The sequence below is a fragment of the Archocentrus centrarchus genome, chromosome 17 (assembly GCF_007364275.1).
Source record: "Archocentrus centrarchus isolate MPI-CPG fArcCen1 chromosome 17, fArcCen1, whole genome shotgun sequence".
Taxonomy (NCBI): Eukaryota; Metazoa; Chordata; class Actinopteri; order Cichliformes; family Cichlidae; genus Archocentrus; species Archocentrus centrarchus.
In genome coordinates, this window is record NC_044362.1 from 30,805,135 (window position 1) to 30,821,709 (window position 16,575).

Below are 16,575 nucleotides of genomic sequence, written 5' to 3' on the forward strand. Positions count from 1 at the left end.
GTAAGTCTTTTAGTATAATTTTGGACCAATAAATCATTAAATTGACCTTAAAGACCTCGGCAGATGTGAGCCTAATTTTAATGGACTGTTAACAGGACCCCACTCTACACCCCTCAGAATTCATTCAGACCCTTTTGAGCGATTGTGTTTACAGACAGAACGACACGCACGTACGAATTGCCATTTTGACTGTGTTACTTTGTGCCATAGCTTTCAAGCCATTTGTCTCTTACTCACGCTTAGCCTGTGCCTGTTTCCAGTATGGTATTATTATGACTCAACTTGTTCCCCGTGAGCTTGCTTTTTTCCCCCCTCAAATCCATCCTTTGTTGTGCGTTTTGGCCTGATATCTGAACTGTTACAAGGGTGAGCAACAACAGTAGCTTTACTGAAATATAATATGAGACGGGTGGCAGAGCGCAAAGGGGAGATGTACTGATACCACTCAGAGCTGATTGCTCAGAGCTGACCTAGAAGTCACTTTCTATTCCTCTCAGTTAAAAGGATATGACAGACAGCGTTTTCCAATATTTTGCAGAAAAAGCAAAATTTGCACACAAGATGCATTTTTTGTTTGTTTTGCTTTATGTTTTGGTACCACATGGCAAAATTCTGTTCTCCCACATCTCATCTTCCCACTCCCATCCTCACCACGTTCTACAGAGGCACCACAAAGAGCATACCCACAAGTTACATCTGGTTTAGTAAATGCAAAAGTCAGACTGGAAGTCTGTGCAGAGGGTGATGAGGTCAGCGAAGAAGGTCTTCGTGACTTCACTTCCTCCCATCCAGGGCATTGTGCTCAAACTGCCTGACCTATCAGAGACCCCACTATGAGCTGCTCTCCCTGCTAGCCTCCAGTAAGAGGTTTCACAGACTTTGGAGCAGAACAGCTGGATTCTGCAGCCGTGCCTTTCCCCTAACTATGAGACTTTTAAACTCACAATAAGTGGATCTTGACCCAATAACAATAACAACTCACAATCTATCTATCCATCCATCCATCCATCCATCCATCCGAACAGTGGACGAGAAAGTAGGGTGTGAGCATTACAAGTTGTTTTGAGGAAGATGAGTTGATGGAATCAGATTTGGTGGGATCACACTGCCCTCTTCTCATGTGAACAAACAGGCCCTAGTTTGACCCACTGTTCTGTTTAGCCTGTTGCGTGTTACACAACATCGTTCTATAGCTCTGATTGTATTCACAGAATAAATATGTGGTGGGGATGAAAAGATGGCTGATTGCAAGTGTCAGTGTTGTACTGGTACGTAATGAGAGAAGTGGGGGAACCGTGAACTGTCCTCCACAGTCGGCACTGAGGTCCAATTAATTACACATATAAACAAAAAATTTTAAATGGTCTCAGTGTTCACAGTTCAGTTCAAGTCTTTGTTTCAAAACAAATGAACACTGAATGTTACATAATTAGTTTGCTATATGAAGCACTGCTCCCTGATTACTGTATCTCCTATCAAGAGTCGGTGTGCAGACCTCTCTCCTGCTTCAAAGAGTTTTTGTTGCCTTGACATTAAACAGTAAAAGTGTCCTGTCGGGTTTTCTAATAAACTAAAAGTGTGAATCCTGCTGTATTACATACATTCCTCTGCAGTCTTCTTCTTTGCAAACTTTGATGGTATATCAAAGTATTGCGACACCACTGAGAGCACTAAATTATATCAGCACAGGCATCCCGCATGAAGATGGTCAAAGGTTTTTAAATTCAATCTTGACCTTAGAAGCAGCAGCTGAGCAAACTGCTTGTTAACTTTCTATAATTTCCCATAAATCTGCATCAGCAGATAAAGTTGCCGCGGATGTTGATGTTCAACTTGTGCACTTTAAAGGCGATCAAATTCGTGTTGGTTTACCCTAAAACTCTTGTTTCCACTTGGCAGCAGCAGAAAGCAGGACTGCAATATTGCAGCCAGCAAACAACGACAGCATTCGTTTGGAGTCGTTTGTGTCGTCCTTCTGGCTCTGGTTTGGTATCTACCAACTCCTCAGGTAAATCTGGGTTTTTAGCTTCTACTTTGTTCACCAGTGTAGTTTATAACTTTGTTTATTTGCTGTTTGGTGCTGAGCAGGCAGGGTACTGTGGGTTTTAGAGGTTTGGGTTTGCTATATTAGACTGTTATTGCTTAACTTTGAAGTTTGAGCCTTTATTGAATTTAAAGTGCAAAAGATGCAAATGGAATTTTAACATGATTTCTATTTTCCACGTAAACAACTAAAAAACGTGGTTGATGTATCGGCCAACAAAACACAGTTAAAACACTGAAGACAGCTGTTAACATCTGTGTGGGGTGGTTCTAACCCAGGAGGTAGGGCAGGTCATCTGCTAATCAGAAGGTTGGTGGTTCAATCCTTGGCTGCCACCGTATCTTTGGGCAAGGCCCAAGTTGCTGTCCGATGCGTTGACTGGAGCATGAATGTTAGACAGAAAGCACTTAGTGGCTGATTGAGGGATGTTGTAGAAGGTGCTTTGAGTGTTAATTTTAATTTTCAGTACACTCCTGTGGGAAGGGACAAATCATTAAGGATTATGAACTTGTTACAGCATCACAGACTTAAAGAAATGATACCTGAGGTCAAAACTGGTATGAAAATGGATCTAGACACAAGCTTTCCGGGGGCATTACTTGTGAAATGATGACAAACTTTAATCACTACCCAGTGCAACTATGAGTCTGTGTATGAATTCAAAGTGTGCTACCACACAAAAACAGACACAAACTAAAGAAAGAAACACGAGATGTAAGGGCCGTTTGGACACACTGTTCCCTCCTGTTGGAGACAGCGGAGGTAAAAAGCAATTGTTAAATTCAAATGATTCGTTCTCACATCACAGCATGGATTTTTTTTAATGGTACACACTGGAAGAAAGGCTTCACGCTCCAGAACAGACGTGGTTTAAAATACAGGCAGATGTCTGCTTATTTAATTGCCCACTGTCTTTGTGCTCTGTTTAATTTATTTAAAACTTTTTATTCTTCAGTCAGTACAAATTATTCTGGTGTGAAATGATTACTTAGCAGCCAAGTCAATATTTTCAACACTGAGACATTTGGAATGAAAGTAGAATTATTAGAGTTTTGTCCAATTATCTAAAAGGTTTTAAAGGGAGTCTGGTGTGTGTTACTTTCACAAAGAAAAAAATGATGCACTGCTAATAAAAAGAAGGGAACAGTCGGTTATCACAGTATAACACAAAGTCAGTTAAACTTCAAGATATCAATCTGTCCTGTTAGGAAACATCACTGTGAATGTGATGTTTTGGTGCTAATTAAAGAGACAACACACACACTGAAGGAGCAACAACAAGACAGCCCCCCCCAAAAAATAAATATTTTACAGGTGGTGGCCACAGATCGCTGCTCTCCCGTTATCCTTCCTGACTGATTTTTCTCTGCTTCTGCCTGTACCTGCAGGTTGCACAGGTACGCCGGCTCCTTCGGGATTACCTTATGAAGGTTTGTGGCGTCCTCGTAGCACTAAAGAATGTGGAGGAGGTACCAGGAGACTGGGACATACTGGTACCGGTTATCTGCTCCTTTGTGAGCGAAGGAACAGGAGGAGCCGTGCACCGCCTTACATAAGATTAAGATTAAGATTAAGATAAAGCTCTTCAGTGCTGCTAATGTGCATTTTTCTAACCAAGCTGTCAGAAATAGATTCTATGAGGGAGGCTTGAGGAGCCGACATCCTTTGGTGGGACCTGTGCTCACAGCCCAGCATCGTTCAGCTCAACGGGCATAACTTTCAGCAAGGCTTATATTAATCATATAAATACAATAATAACTATTTGGTTCACACTACAAAATAGTAGGTGCCTGAAATCTAATCACGAGCGAGTTGCTTTCATCTGTACAATTTCTTAACCTCTTATCCAACTCAGGGTTGGATAAGAGGGCAGTCAGTGCTTATCCCAGCTGTCATAGGGCGAGAGGCAGGGCACGTCCTGGACAGGTCAACACTCCGTCACAGGGCTAACACAGAGAGACACACAACCAAGATGCATGTCTCCCTTTAGACAGAGAATGTGAAAAATAGAAAGAGGGAAAAGTTATGTAAGATAATGGTCAGTGGGAATTAAATCACAGTGTATCAGGGTGGTCTTATACCCAAACTCCCTCTCCCCGCTCCCTCCAAGTGTTTCAGTGGGCGCCGTATTTATGGCAGATTTGTGGCTCTTCTGTTATCAGTTTGCCTTTTACCTGAGTATTAGGTGTAATTGCTCTTTTGGACTGTTATGCTTATATACAGTACTTTCTGCAAATGTGTTTTGAATAAAATCTGAACATGACTTTTCAAATGATAAATAAACTCACTGGCACTTCATTAGGTACACCTGTTCAGCTGTTTGTCTGCCAGCAAGTCAAGACGACCCGCTGAAGCTCAAACTGAGCATCAGACTGGTTAACAAAGGTGATTCAAGTGACTCTGACTGTGCCGTAGCTGTTAGCTGGTCTGTGTATGGCAGAAACTGCTGCTCCACTGGGATTTTCTCACACAACCATCTCTGGGGATTACAGAGAATGATTCGAGAAGCGGTGATGAGCAGTCAGCTGTGTGGCATTGTAGGATCCATTTCTACCTGTAAGTGCTTCTGCAGCAGAATCAGCGGTGATCCATTTCAAGTCTCTTTGGACTGATTTTAAACTTTTCTCTGTGCTGTCAGCGGCTAAGAAAAGTAACGACCCCAACATCGATGACCACGGCGTACCCATCTTCTGGTGGCTGTTTCTCGTAGAATAATGCATCATTTCACAAAGCTGAAATCGCCTCAAACTGGTTTCTTGAACATGTCAGTGAGTTCGCTGTTTGGCTTCCACAGGCCCGAGATCTCAGTCCAGTAGAACACCTTTGGGATGTGGGGGGAAGAGGAGATTCAGTTCCTGGATGGGCAGCTGATAAGTCTGCAACAACTGTGCTGCTATCAACTGTGCTATGATTTTGGTCAATATTGACCAAAATCTCTGAAAATCATTTCCATTTTGTTGTGATTGTTTTTTTGTTTTTGTTTTGACGCTGATAACCAACTTTTGCTTGCAAATCTGATGACAGCCTTAATCGCGCAAGAAAGTTTTATTTTGAAACCCAGTACCGGAAACGTGCCTGCTTGTGACTGTGAACCTGACGGCAGAAGTCAGCAGCGGGTAAATGATCCGTCCGCACATTCGGCTCAGTGGAGGCGAGCAGCGTGGATAAAGGACGTCACATACTGGGCTTTAAAAAAAGAGAGAGAGAACAAAAAAAAAAATAATTCATGGAATTAAACATTTCTTTAGATCTTTATTTTATTTTATTTTATTTTCACCGGGATGAAAAACTCTGAAGTGGAGTTTAAATGAAGAGCTTTAACCTGAGTTTCTCCAGTTAGGACGGCTCACTGGCTTCCAGCTGAGGAATAAAGATGAAAAGTTTGCTCTTTGTCACCTTGTTGCTCTCGACCTGTCTGCTCACGGTGAGTGTTTGTGTGTGTGCGCGCCTGCGCCCGCGTGCGTGCGTGCGCGTGCTTTGGTAATTGATGGATCGGAGGAAAAGTTTGCTGTCTGTCGTTGCATTTGGTTAATTAAACGGTTATTAATTGGACTTGTGAGGTTATCCTTTATGGTGTTTTGTTCCCTTTTGCTCTGTGCGCTGATTCGTGATGGTAAAGCTGCCTCTAATGAGTCTCAGTGTCAACTGCATTAATTGTACGGTCTATTAAAATGTCACGAAGAGGTCATCAAACCTCCAAAATCTTTAAAATTATTTTCAGCTCAAATTATTTGTTGACTGGTCCACTGATGGGTAATTACTCAGTGAGGCTTTTGCTAATTGCACCAATTAGCAGAAAAAAAGATATTTGAATAGTAAAAATTGATACTTTTCTTACTGTTATAATACAAGTCAGTTAATTTCTTAAAGTGTCTTAAAGTGTCATACCAAACAAGAAACGTGAGTAATTTTTAATGGACTTTTTTCAAGCCCGTTTCACATTTTATGGATTAAACTTTGGATTTTATGGAGGTTTGATGTGTTGAAGAATCGTTTGATTCATATTTTCACAAAGCATCTGACAAAAGAAGTCCTTTGAATTTGGGTGGTTTCAATTACAATTAACTGCAGAATAATGCGACATAAAATTGAAGCTCAGTAATCTCATTTGTTGTGCCTTTATCTGCCAGATATTTGGTTCACCTTCAGTCAAAACTGTACAAAGAGCTCACGTGAGAAATAAATTGGCCAATGAACTGAGCTGGTAGCTTTTTTTGTTTTTTTTTTTAAACAGATTAATCATTAATTAAAATTTTTGATGATGATACATATATCAAATATATGTATCATCATCAAAAATGATACATATATCAAATATATTCTGCTCCTGGCAAATTGAATATCCTTGGACAAAGCAAGTCATCAGAAATAAGGGGAAATTATTGCTTAATTTCTTTTTACAGACTTTTTCCTGGCAAAACGATTAACCAATTAATCATGCTATAAGTGGCAGATTGAATAAGTAGAATAATCATTAGTTATAGCCTTAATCCTTGAATCTGCTGACGCTCTTTTCTAGCGTTTCTGTGTTCATTAATTAAGACAATCAGTGGACATAATCTCTCACTTCATGTTGTTCTTTTCGAGGCATCCTCCAGCCATGATCCCACTTTTTTTCTGTCCCTCGCACATTATCTGCCCTTCTGCTGTGTTGATCCACCCCGCAGGATAAACAGTGGACGTGCTCCCTCTCTCCCTCTCCCTTCCCAGCAGCCCCCTCCTCCTTTGACTAAAAGCAGATGGGGCTGTAAAAATGTTCACATCACCCAAAACAAATGCCAGAGTTTAATCATCTGACAGACGAATGCTGCCACTCCAAAACCCCTCCTTCCTTGTGCACAGATCTGTTACTGATATATCGCTGGATCTGGGTTTTGGCTACAATCTCTGACGGCTTTTATGGTTAAGTTAATGCGTTCTTCATAATTTAGTCCTCACAGTAACGTCCAACTGGGCTCAATGAGACTTGGTCTAAATCCACGTTGGTTTTCTCAAAATGAGCATAACTGATATTTGCACATTATTTTGGGTTACTGGTGTTATGCATGCTGCTAAAATTGTAGCTATACATTTAACGTATTTGTTGGCTTTAGATTAAACCTTTTAGGAATATTTTTCCTATAACATCCACAGGATTTTTGCATCAGTGCGATCATTTGCATTTTCCTTCCCTTGGATCCGCAAAAAAAGAAGTCTAACTTTGGCTATCATGACTTACAGATATTTACTGTGTCATAAGAACATGCAGTCGCAGTGATTTGGGTTTGTAGAGTTGTAATTTGATTTGCAATAAATTGCTTGTTGAGTCAGAAATGGAGAACATGCATCAGTTTCATGCTCTTACTTTAGTGTGCCAAACAAGGATCAGATGAAGGCCACTTACTGACCAAACCAGTAAATCCTCCTCTTTCTCTCAGGAGAAAACTTTTAAAAAATTTTTCCTTGTATTTATGTGTATTTTGTACTCCGTGTACGCAGTAAAAATACTCTGTGCTTTCAGGTGGCGTCTCCAGCTGTGGAGAATGGCCTCGAGGTTGGCAGGAAAACTCTGCTTCATCCACAGCTCTGCGTATGCTGCAGGTCTTTTTGTGCGTTTTTATTTTAATATATAATTTTTTTTTTTTTAATACCTGAGCAAAATCAGCTGGAAGTTTTGTCATTTGGTGAAGTTCAGTTTTGTCCTCTTCAGTTAAAAAGTGAGTCGTCGAAAGTTTTGAAACAATTCAAAGTTCTTCAAGTTGAGTTGTTGGAAAATGATTTTTTTTTTTTATACATTATGACTGTAAACAAAAGTAGACTGAAAATTATAGCTAGTTATAGTTAGTGGTTAATCAGTATATGAGCTAAAATATTCTCAGTTGCCTAGCCTAGTTTAAATGTAGCTGGAGTTATGTATATAGTGTCATGAAGGCTTTGCTCCTCCTGAGAATAAAACTGCTCCTTTGACTTACACATGCTGGATGTGTGGATGTTAGTGTTGTACACAACAGACTGTGGGCAGATAAACAGACATCAGCAGTGGCCAAAGAGAGAAAACAAGAGGAGCTCCAGAACTGCCAGAGACTTACAATCAGTACACTGATGTGAAAGATGGGAAATTTAAGGGAATAATAAAGTTGATGAGGTAGTATTTCCTACATTTCCTCATACTGTGCATGTCTCTCTGTGGCCTCAGTGCACCAGACAGCAGCAGGGACTCAGGTGTGAAGGCCACAGTGGTAGATTAAGCTCATCTGTCTGGACACGGGCTGCAAGATAACTGGATTCAGCCAGAGATATTTACCCCGGGGTACAAAAAGTCACGTTATATTCTGATGAGAGCTCATCCTCAAAGCAGAGGACGACTCATCTTGAAAACTTTCTAACTCCGTGTCATTTGTATTGACATTTCTTTATCTTATTTGGCACAAAAAGACACATCAGGCATCTGAAGAAAAGAAGAAACGTTTGCATTTTTGTGTTGAGTGAGCCGTGCCAAATCCACTTCTAATACAGCCGTACTATCCACGGAAAAGTGTGGCACAGAAACACAGTGGAGCAGTTTGGCTGAAGAGGAAAATAAAACAGCCTCACAAACTTCCTTTTTCTGGGATAATTTCTTTAATGCTAATTAAGAAAGTAAGAAAAACGGGGAATGAAGTCTCAGTATTGTGCAGCGTGTGCACTCCTTTGTAACCGTTTTATGTAAAGTTAATTTAAATTTTTAACTTTCACATATTCTTTTACCAAAAAGACAGAGATGGGAGCAGGGGCGGTTCTAGGGGCGGGGCCACAGGGGCATTGGCCCCATCTGAAATCTGATTGGCCCCCTGATGTGCCCCTGTCCTGTCACTCATCTGTCCTTTGTCCGAGAGCAAGGAACAAATTATAGGTGGATGCAATTCCATGCTGAAACACCAGTAGCGCTAATGAGCCAAATAGGAATGTCCCGTGTGAATAAAGCTTACAGGCCCCTCAATGGCCCCTTACTCAGAAAAATCCTAGATCCGCCACTGGATGGGAGAAAAACGACCAAATAATGCAGTTTTGTCCTTTGGCCGTGGAGCTCGGCACGCTGGGTTAGTGGGTTTGTTAGAGAGAGTTCTGGATGTTGTTCAGGATGTTGCCATAGACAAAGTTGAACAGCTCCTCCCTTGACTTGGTTCCATCCAGTTGCACAACATCAACACCTGATGCCTCCATGATGTTTTCTGTGTGCAGGGATGCTGTTATTGAAGTATTTTACTCCAGTCCACAATCTTTTCCTAAAAGTGGAGTAGCTTTTAGCGCCTAAATGCTATCAGGCACCTCACAATGCCTGAACCTAACCAGTGAGCGAAGGTTAAAAGTGGGTGAAAACGAAGTGAATGAGTGGCGGAAGGAAAAGAAACAGAGTGGTCCAGACAGGATGCAAAGCCTGGTCTCCTGGCTGATATACCTGCATGTTATGCCATCACCAGCCTCCCAAAGCAGACTTTGAAGGTGTCTAAAAATATGTGGCCGTTATCTCTTGGTGACAGATGGTGCCATGTTCAGTACGCCAAGCCACCAGTGCCAAAATGCACCTTTTTCTTAGTGGTGAGGTGCAGGCAGCATCCCACAGCGCTGCGTTATTTGACACCTCGGGATCAAAATGTTTTGCAAAGCCTGAACTCACAGCCATGCTGTTCAAAACGAACCAGGAAAAGAGATCAAACTTTACGCAAACGTGGTCAAGGACAATGTGAAAGGAAGTACATCGCGCGAGCTGTTGTGTCAAAACTGCTCCTGTTCTCAACATCCACCGTGCTCCTCTGATCAGCACAGCAGCAGAAAAACATTTGAATTCTCTCGCGCTGCCTTTCTAATGACTGACATTCACAAATGCTCCCATTGTCAGTTCAATTTGAAGTCATATTGATCGGGACTTTGGGGCAAACAGATTGTGTTTGGACAAATTCTTTGTTTTGGAAAATAATGATAATGGTGCACTAATGCGAGTGTATGGTGAAACAACGCTCAGTTTGCTGTTCACGTCTTGGAGCTTGCTTCCAGCTGCGGGCTGATTCGGTTACTTCTAAGTGGATGCTTCCCAGACTTGTGGAAACAGAACATAAGCGATTTAATCCAGCTTCTAAGAAGCAAGATTAGGTGGCACACAGTGCTGTTTAGAGGGGGAAGGGGAAGATTACATGTTTTTTGAGCCAGTATTGAAAATGGCCCAGGTTGAGCAGTGACTGAGAGGCAAAAACATTAGAGCAGCTGGAGGCTGCAGGCACCTGTTGTGCTGCTTTGTGCAGGCCGTGCTGTGGGATGGGTCATTATTTACATACAAAAAAATGAACTGTATTTGCTAGCATGAACGTGTGAGAAGGGTAATGAGTTGTGCATGATATGGCAAAGATTTCTCTGAATTGATTGATAAAGAATCATTGTAATATTGTTCCCCACTTTTCAGTCAGCCAAGGGTTTCTCCCTCCTGAGCAATTCCAATTACAAGAACTCCCATTCTCTAAAGTCCTGGTGTCAAAGGTCCGCTCACAGAGGAGTCCAAAGCGAAGAGGACCCCATGGAGCTGCAGCACAGAGGTGTGACGCTCATGGGATTAACATTTTAAATAATTTAAATCGAAGGGGCCAGTAAAATGGATACAGATTTTTTCGTTTTATTCTCTTTTTTGATTTATTGTATCAAAAACCCCTGCCTCTTGCCCTGTGTCAGCTGGGATAGGCTCCAGCACCCCCGTGACCCTGAACAGGATAAGTGGAAGTGAATGGATGGATGGATGTATCAAAAACAGCAGCAAATTTCTAGCATCAATCTCCTGATAGCGGTCACCTTTAACCACCACAAACAGCTCTTTCGTATACATAAGTTTGTAAGTTTCTGCTTCGATTTCCTCGTGTCTGTTTTTATTTATCGTTTGGAAATGGATGCCATCAAGGGAGGAGATCATGGTATAAACCAGGGCTCTTCAACTCCAGGCCTCGAGGTCCGGTGTCCTGCAGGTTTTAGATGTATCTCTGCTTCAGCACACCTGAATCAAATACAGAAGTCATTAGCAGGACTCTGGAGAACTTGACTGCATACTGAGGAGGTAATTCAGCCAGTTGATTCAGGTGTGTTGGAGCAGAGACACATGTAAAACCTGCAGGACACCGGCCCTCGAGGCCTGGATTTGAGGATCCCTGGAATAAACCCTTAAAGTAACAGACTCCTCCACGGGTAAAGTCAAACTCCATGTAAGAAAGACAGAAGTATGTTTAACTGAAGGTTATTGGTATAGTTTTTTTTATAATTTTTCTTTTCCTCTATTGGCGGGTGCAAATATTAAATTTAGCTGTTCAGCTCCAGATTCACGGGGAGTCTCACGACGCCCTGTAAGTGAATTACAGCCAGTTTCAGCACAAAGGAACTAAAAGGAAGTGAACCGGTGCTGTAGATCAACTCTGCGCATGGATTCAGATATTTGAGCTGAGCTCATACTTCATTTTACTGCACCTAATGTGTTCATTTGCACCGTCTGTTATCAAAAAGAGCTTATACCGAGTGATTAAGAATAAGCATTAACAGTCAAGACTCAACTCGTGGGTCGTGATTTGAAGTTTAACTGTATTTGTCTAATTATGGTTAAATTAAGTCATAATTTTACAGACTGACATTTGACGGTTAAAGAATCATTTCATTTCATTTTGACTCAGCACATTTCCCATTAATGCGGCTTTTTGTGGCTCTGTGGGAGAGCTAAATTTGCACTCAGCGCTAATGTAGAGATTCAGAGGCAAAAGGAATCACAAAGAACAATCTGCGTCAGGGCGGCCAGTGCCTGTTCCTGGCACGGCTTGAGTCTCACTGAAAGTAAACACAGAAGCTGTAATCTTTCCCGTAGCCATTGTGCCGACTGCATAAAGGGCTAGTTGGCAGCTGACTTCATGATCCTGCATCATGTTTCTAGCATATACAGTACTGTGCAAAAGTCTTAAGCCACCCCTTATTTCTTAGGAAAATGGGAAAGAGGTGCAGAGATTTATTGAAAGATGTACAATCACACATGGAAATACAGTATGTAAGGTAAAAACAGTTTGTACAATTCTAATGAGCTCAAAAGTCAATGTTTGGCATGACCACCTTTATTCTGAGCACAGCTTAAACTTTCTTGTAATTTCATTACATTGTTTTCGGGATTAGTTCTTCAGGTTTCTTGAAAGACATTCAGAGCTCTTCTTTGCATGTTGGCTGCCTTTAGCTCCATTCTCTGTCAGGTGAACAGAATAAAAGGCAGTTCTGTTCTCTTCAATAATGCTGTTCAGGATAGAAAGTTGTTGTTTATTCTTGGAGCGCAAGTACTGTGATGTTGTTTAGCACCACACAGCATGGCTTGGACAAAGCAAACAGGTGTCTGCAGCTCAGGGGAGGCCAATCATTGACTGATAGTGTGTTACTGATACTGTACTGCTGTTTTTTTTTTTTTTTTTTATTCAGGAATGTGTTTCCTGCATTGACAGTGTGTTTGGGATCATTGTCATGTTGAAAAATGAAGCTGTTGCCACTCAAACACTTCCCAGATGGCATTGCATGATGGGTCAAAATCTGACCGGACTTTTCTGCATTCATAATTCCATCAATTTTAACAAGATCTGCAACACCACGGGCTGAAAATGCAGCTCCAAACCGTGACAAGAGCCTCCATCCTGGTTTACAGATGGCTGTAGACACTCACTGTTGTGCCTCTCTCCTGACCCCTGCCCTACATATCGACAACCATTTGAACCAATAATTTCAGATTTGGATTAATGACTCCATGAAACCTGTTGGTACTAATTTTCAGGCCAGTTTTTGTGTAATCGGGCATACCTCGGCCCTGCTTCTCTTCCTACTGAATGTCTTCTTGATAGCTACCCTTCCACTGAGACCATTTCTGAATTGGGTTCAGTGAACAGTCAATGGATCAAGGGCTAGATGTCCTGTAAAGTCTTTGCTGTATTTTTTTTCCTGTTGACCTGCTGAAGTTCAAATTGAGCCTCAGAATTGGGAAGAAATGTGATTTAAGTGACTTTGAAAGCACCAAATCACAACAAGCAGTCTCCTCAAGGCCCTTTATATTGTAAAGTAAAAACCATACAATAATTGCAGAGAAACACAACAATCAAAACAACCCCCAATGAGCAGCACTTGGCCACAGTGGGAAGGAAAAACTCCCTTTTAACAGGAAAAACCTCCGGTAGAACCAGGCTCAGGGAGGGGCAGCCATCTGCCACGACTGGTTGGGGGATTGTTGGTGTCAGACAGCCTGGTCTGAGTATTTCAGAAACTGCTGATCTACCAGGATTTCCCCACACAAACATCTCTAGAGTTAACAGAGAATCATCTGAAAAAGGAAAATATCCACTGAGTGGTGAAAATGTCAGAGATCAGAGAAAAGTGGCCAGATGAAAAGACGACATTACAACCAAGGTATGCAGAAGGGCATCTGTGAATGCATAACATTCAAACCAGTTGTTCAGAACAGTCAACAGAGGCTTGGATTGTAGGGTCAGACTTTGACATGAAGAACATGAAAGCATGCACCCGTCCTGCCTTTTGTCAATGATTCAGGACGGTGGTGGTAAAGTTGTGTGGAGGGTGTTTTCTTGGCACACTTTGGGCCTCTTTGTTCCGTTTGGGCATTGTTTAAACACAGTCTGCCTGAGCATTTTTGCTTACCATGCCCATCCCTTTATGACCACAGTGTTCTGTTTTCAAATGTACCACCAGACCTCAGTCCAGCAGAGATATGGGGGAACGGGAACATCGTAGATGTGCAATTCAATTCAATTCAATTCAATTTTATTTATATAGCGCCAAATCACAACAAACTGTCGCCTCAAGGTGCTTTGTATTGTTGGTAAAGACCCTACAATAATACAGCAGCAAACAAATCTGCAGCAAATGCATGACGCTGTCATGTAAATATGGACCAAAATCTCTATGGAATGTTCCCGGCAGAAGAATTAAGGCAGTTCTGAAGGCAAAAGTGGGTCCAACCCGGTACTACCAAGGTGTACTTAATAAAGTGTCTGGTTTGTGTATGTGCATACTAAATACATGAGCCAGACAGTTTGACAGTTAAAGAATCATTTCATTTCACTCCAGACAGTTTGTATCCACAGTGAAGCTGTTCGTAGATTAGAAGATGTCATGTGAGACGTCCAGCACAAACAATCAAGTGTTCTTTTCTTCTAGTTGATTTTGGGGAAACTCAGTCTCCAAGACAACAACATTCTCCAAAGCCGTGCAACCATAATTTCGTGTTTCACAGCTGGGATTGCTCTCATCCACGCACCCATGGACATTTTCGAAGACTGGCATCAACAGGTCTCACTTTTTGCAGCAAAAGTGTTTCCCCGTCCTTTGGCAGTGAGCACAGGCACATTACAAGTATGTCGAAGTACACTGTGTTTCAAGACTTACTGCCCTTCTACCTCTGTCCTCAGTCTGTTGACTGGTTCCATGAAATACAGTCGACCTTCAAACTGAAATGATTTGAGATCATGCTTTTATGGTCTATGGGGTAATCCACCACAGCCCAACACATGTAAACAAGCCTGAATGTAATAATATTTATGCTTAAGAGTCCATGTAAAAAAAAAAAAGTCACAGCTGGACTTTATATTACAAAGTCCAGCTGCTGCTCCTTCAAATGGAAGCAGTTCAAGACTCCCATTTTCAGGTACTGTTGGGTCACTTGTTTAGTCTGCACTATATTTAATTACAGCATTTTAACCAGCCAAAATGAATGAAGCCAAACAGACAAAGGCACTCTTGGCATGTGAGCGCAGGAACCGATACTTCAAGTTTTGTATAGATGAGCTGAAATACAGATGTGAAAATGATCTGTAAGAACACCCAGAAGACCCATGCTCAAATTTCAAGATACAGATTTTTGAGCATGGACCTGTACTATACAGCCAAATCTCTCAAGTTTTTCACATTATTTGTTTTGAATGGCAAATTGCAGGGTCTGTCATAAGCATCTGCTGTATGTACAGTAATCATAAAGAGCACCTACACAGTGAGCTGGCAGGGCTGATCAAGGACATAAGGCGGATGAGAGTCCGCATCATCAATCAGCATCCACAAAACCTACACCCCACCCACAATACTATGCTCACAGTACTGTCAGAAAATAATTGATCCAATGAGTTCTTTAATATCCCGGAATGCCAACATCTCTTTTCATCAACCAGCAATGAAAGCACCAGTAGAGAAAGTATATACAAACTCAACTCCCACTATAGCAGCGATCAAACCTACACACTCCTCTGAAAAAGTACAGACACAGCAGCAAAAAATAAATCGTTCTTTAAAAGGAGAAAGAAAAACTGCTTTGAGGCGATTTTTCTCCAACAAAACACAAAATTCAAGTATTGCTTTGAAGTTTCATCACCATAACATCTCGCTGAAAATATCTAAAAATACAAACTGGTACAGAATTGTTAATGAAAACTTTGCGTATGTAATATCTCTCCTGTTTGTTTTTTATAGCCAACAAGAAAATAGTCCAAATGTAATTTACTGAATTGCCTCAAAACGTATATTTTAATGGATTCAACAGACTTTAAATGATTGAACATTGTCAGTACATCACACTTTATAGAAAACACTAGCCAGCAAGTGATATACCATATAAAACAGCAACATTAAGATGGACTCATCAAAGCATGTGATGTTAAAGGACAGATACCATGAGAGGATTCTCTATGTTTCCATAGTTTAGGTAGACATAATACATAAGAATGGGTCCTTCTTTCAAGTACCAAGAATTTTCTGTTACTGTCTAAAGGAGTTGTGGTTCATCAGAGAGTGGAGCAGTCTTTGTTGGGATTGAGTTGAATAGCTGAATGGAGCTATTACAGTCATTCACCTCCAGCTCCATCTTCATCATACTTCCTTTTAAAGGAACACTTTGAAAACACATCAGTCAGTGATATCCTTCATCCTCCAGGAACTGCCTGCATACTCTCACCACATGAGGAATTGTCGTAGATCTACCGTCCCAGCGTAGGGTCTGACAGTGGGTCCAAGGATTTCATCCCAGTACCTAGTGGGAGTCAGGGTACTGTTTCCTAGGCAGTAGAGGTCTGTGCCTCCCTAGACCATCAAAGACTCACCACCAATCTAGTCATGCTGAACGATGTTACAGGCGGCATAACGTTCTCTGTGGCTTCTCCAGACCTTTTCACGTCTGTCACATGTGCTCAAGTTGAATCTGCTCTCGTCTGTTAAAAGCACAGGATTGCAGTGGCAGACCTGCCAGCTCGGGTATTCTGTGGCAAATGCCAATCAGGCTCCAAGAAGCCAGGCAGTGAGCACAGGGCCCACTAGAGGAAACCCCCACCCTGAAGGAATTGGACTACCCATTCAACCTCTATAGGCTCGAGGTATGGCCTCAAGCTACCCGTAGTGCCACTGACCCAAACCAAATACAAAACTATTGAGGAAAAAAAAACAGAAAAGATGAGGAGGGAAAAAATGTCAGTGGCCTCCACCAGTAATACCATTCATGTTTTGGGGCTTTTCATTGTTTCTCCTCT

The 16,575-nt window shown here is 41.6% G+C and overlaps 1 protein-coding gene across 1 annotated transcript in view; it reads left to right on the top strand.

The window, feature by feature from the left end:
* Nucleotides 1-5,337: 5,337 nt before the first annotated feature.
* Nucleotides 5,338-16,575, top strand: part of vipr2 (vasoactive intestinal peptide receptor 2) — a 76,318-nt gene continuing 65,080 nt past the window's right edge. The window contains exon 1 of the mRNA XM_030752248.1: nucleotides 5,338-5,468. Coding sequence (XP_030608108.1) covers nucleotides 5,418-5,468 — 51 coding nt within the window. The 5' untranslated portion in view covers nucleotides 5,338-5,417. The remainder of the gene's footprint in view (nucleotides 5,469-16,575) is intronic.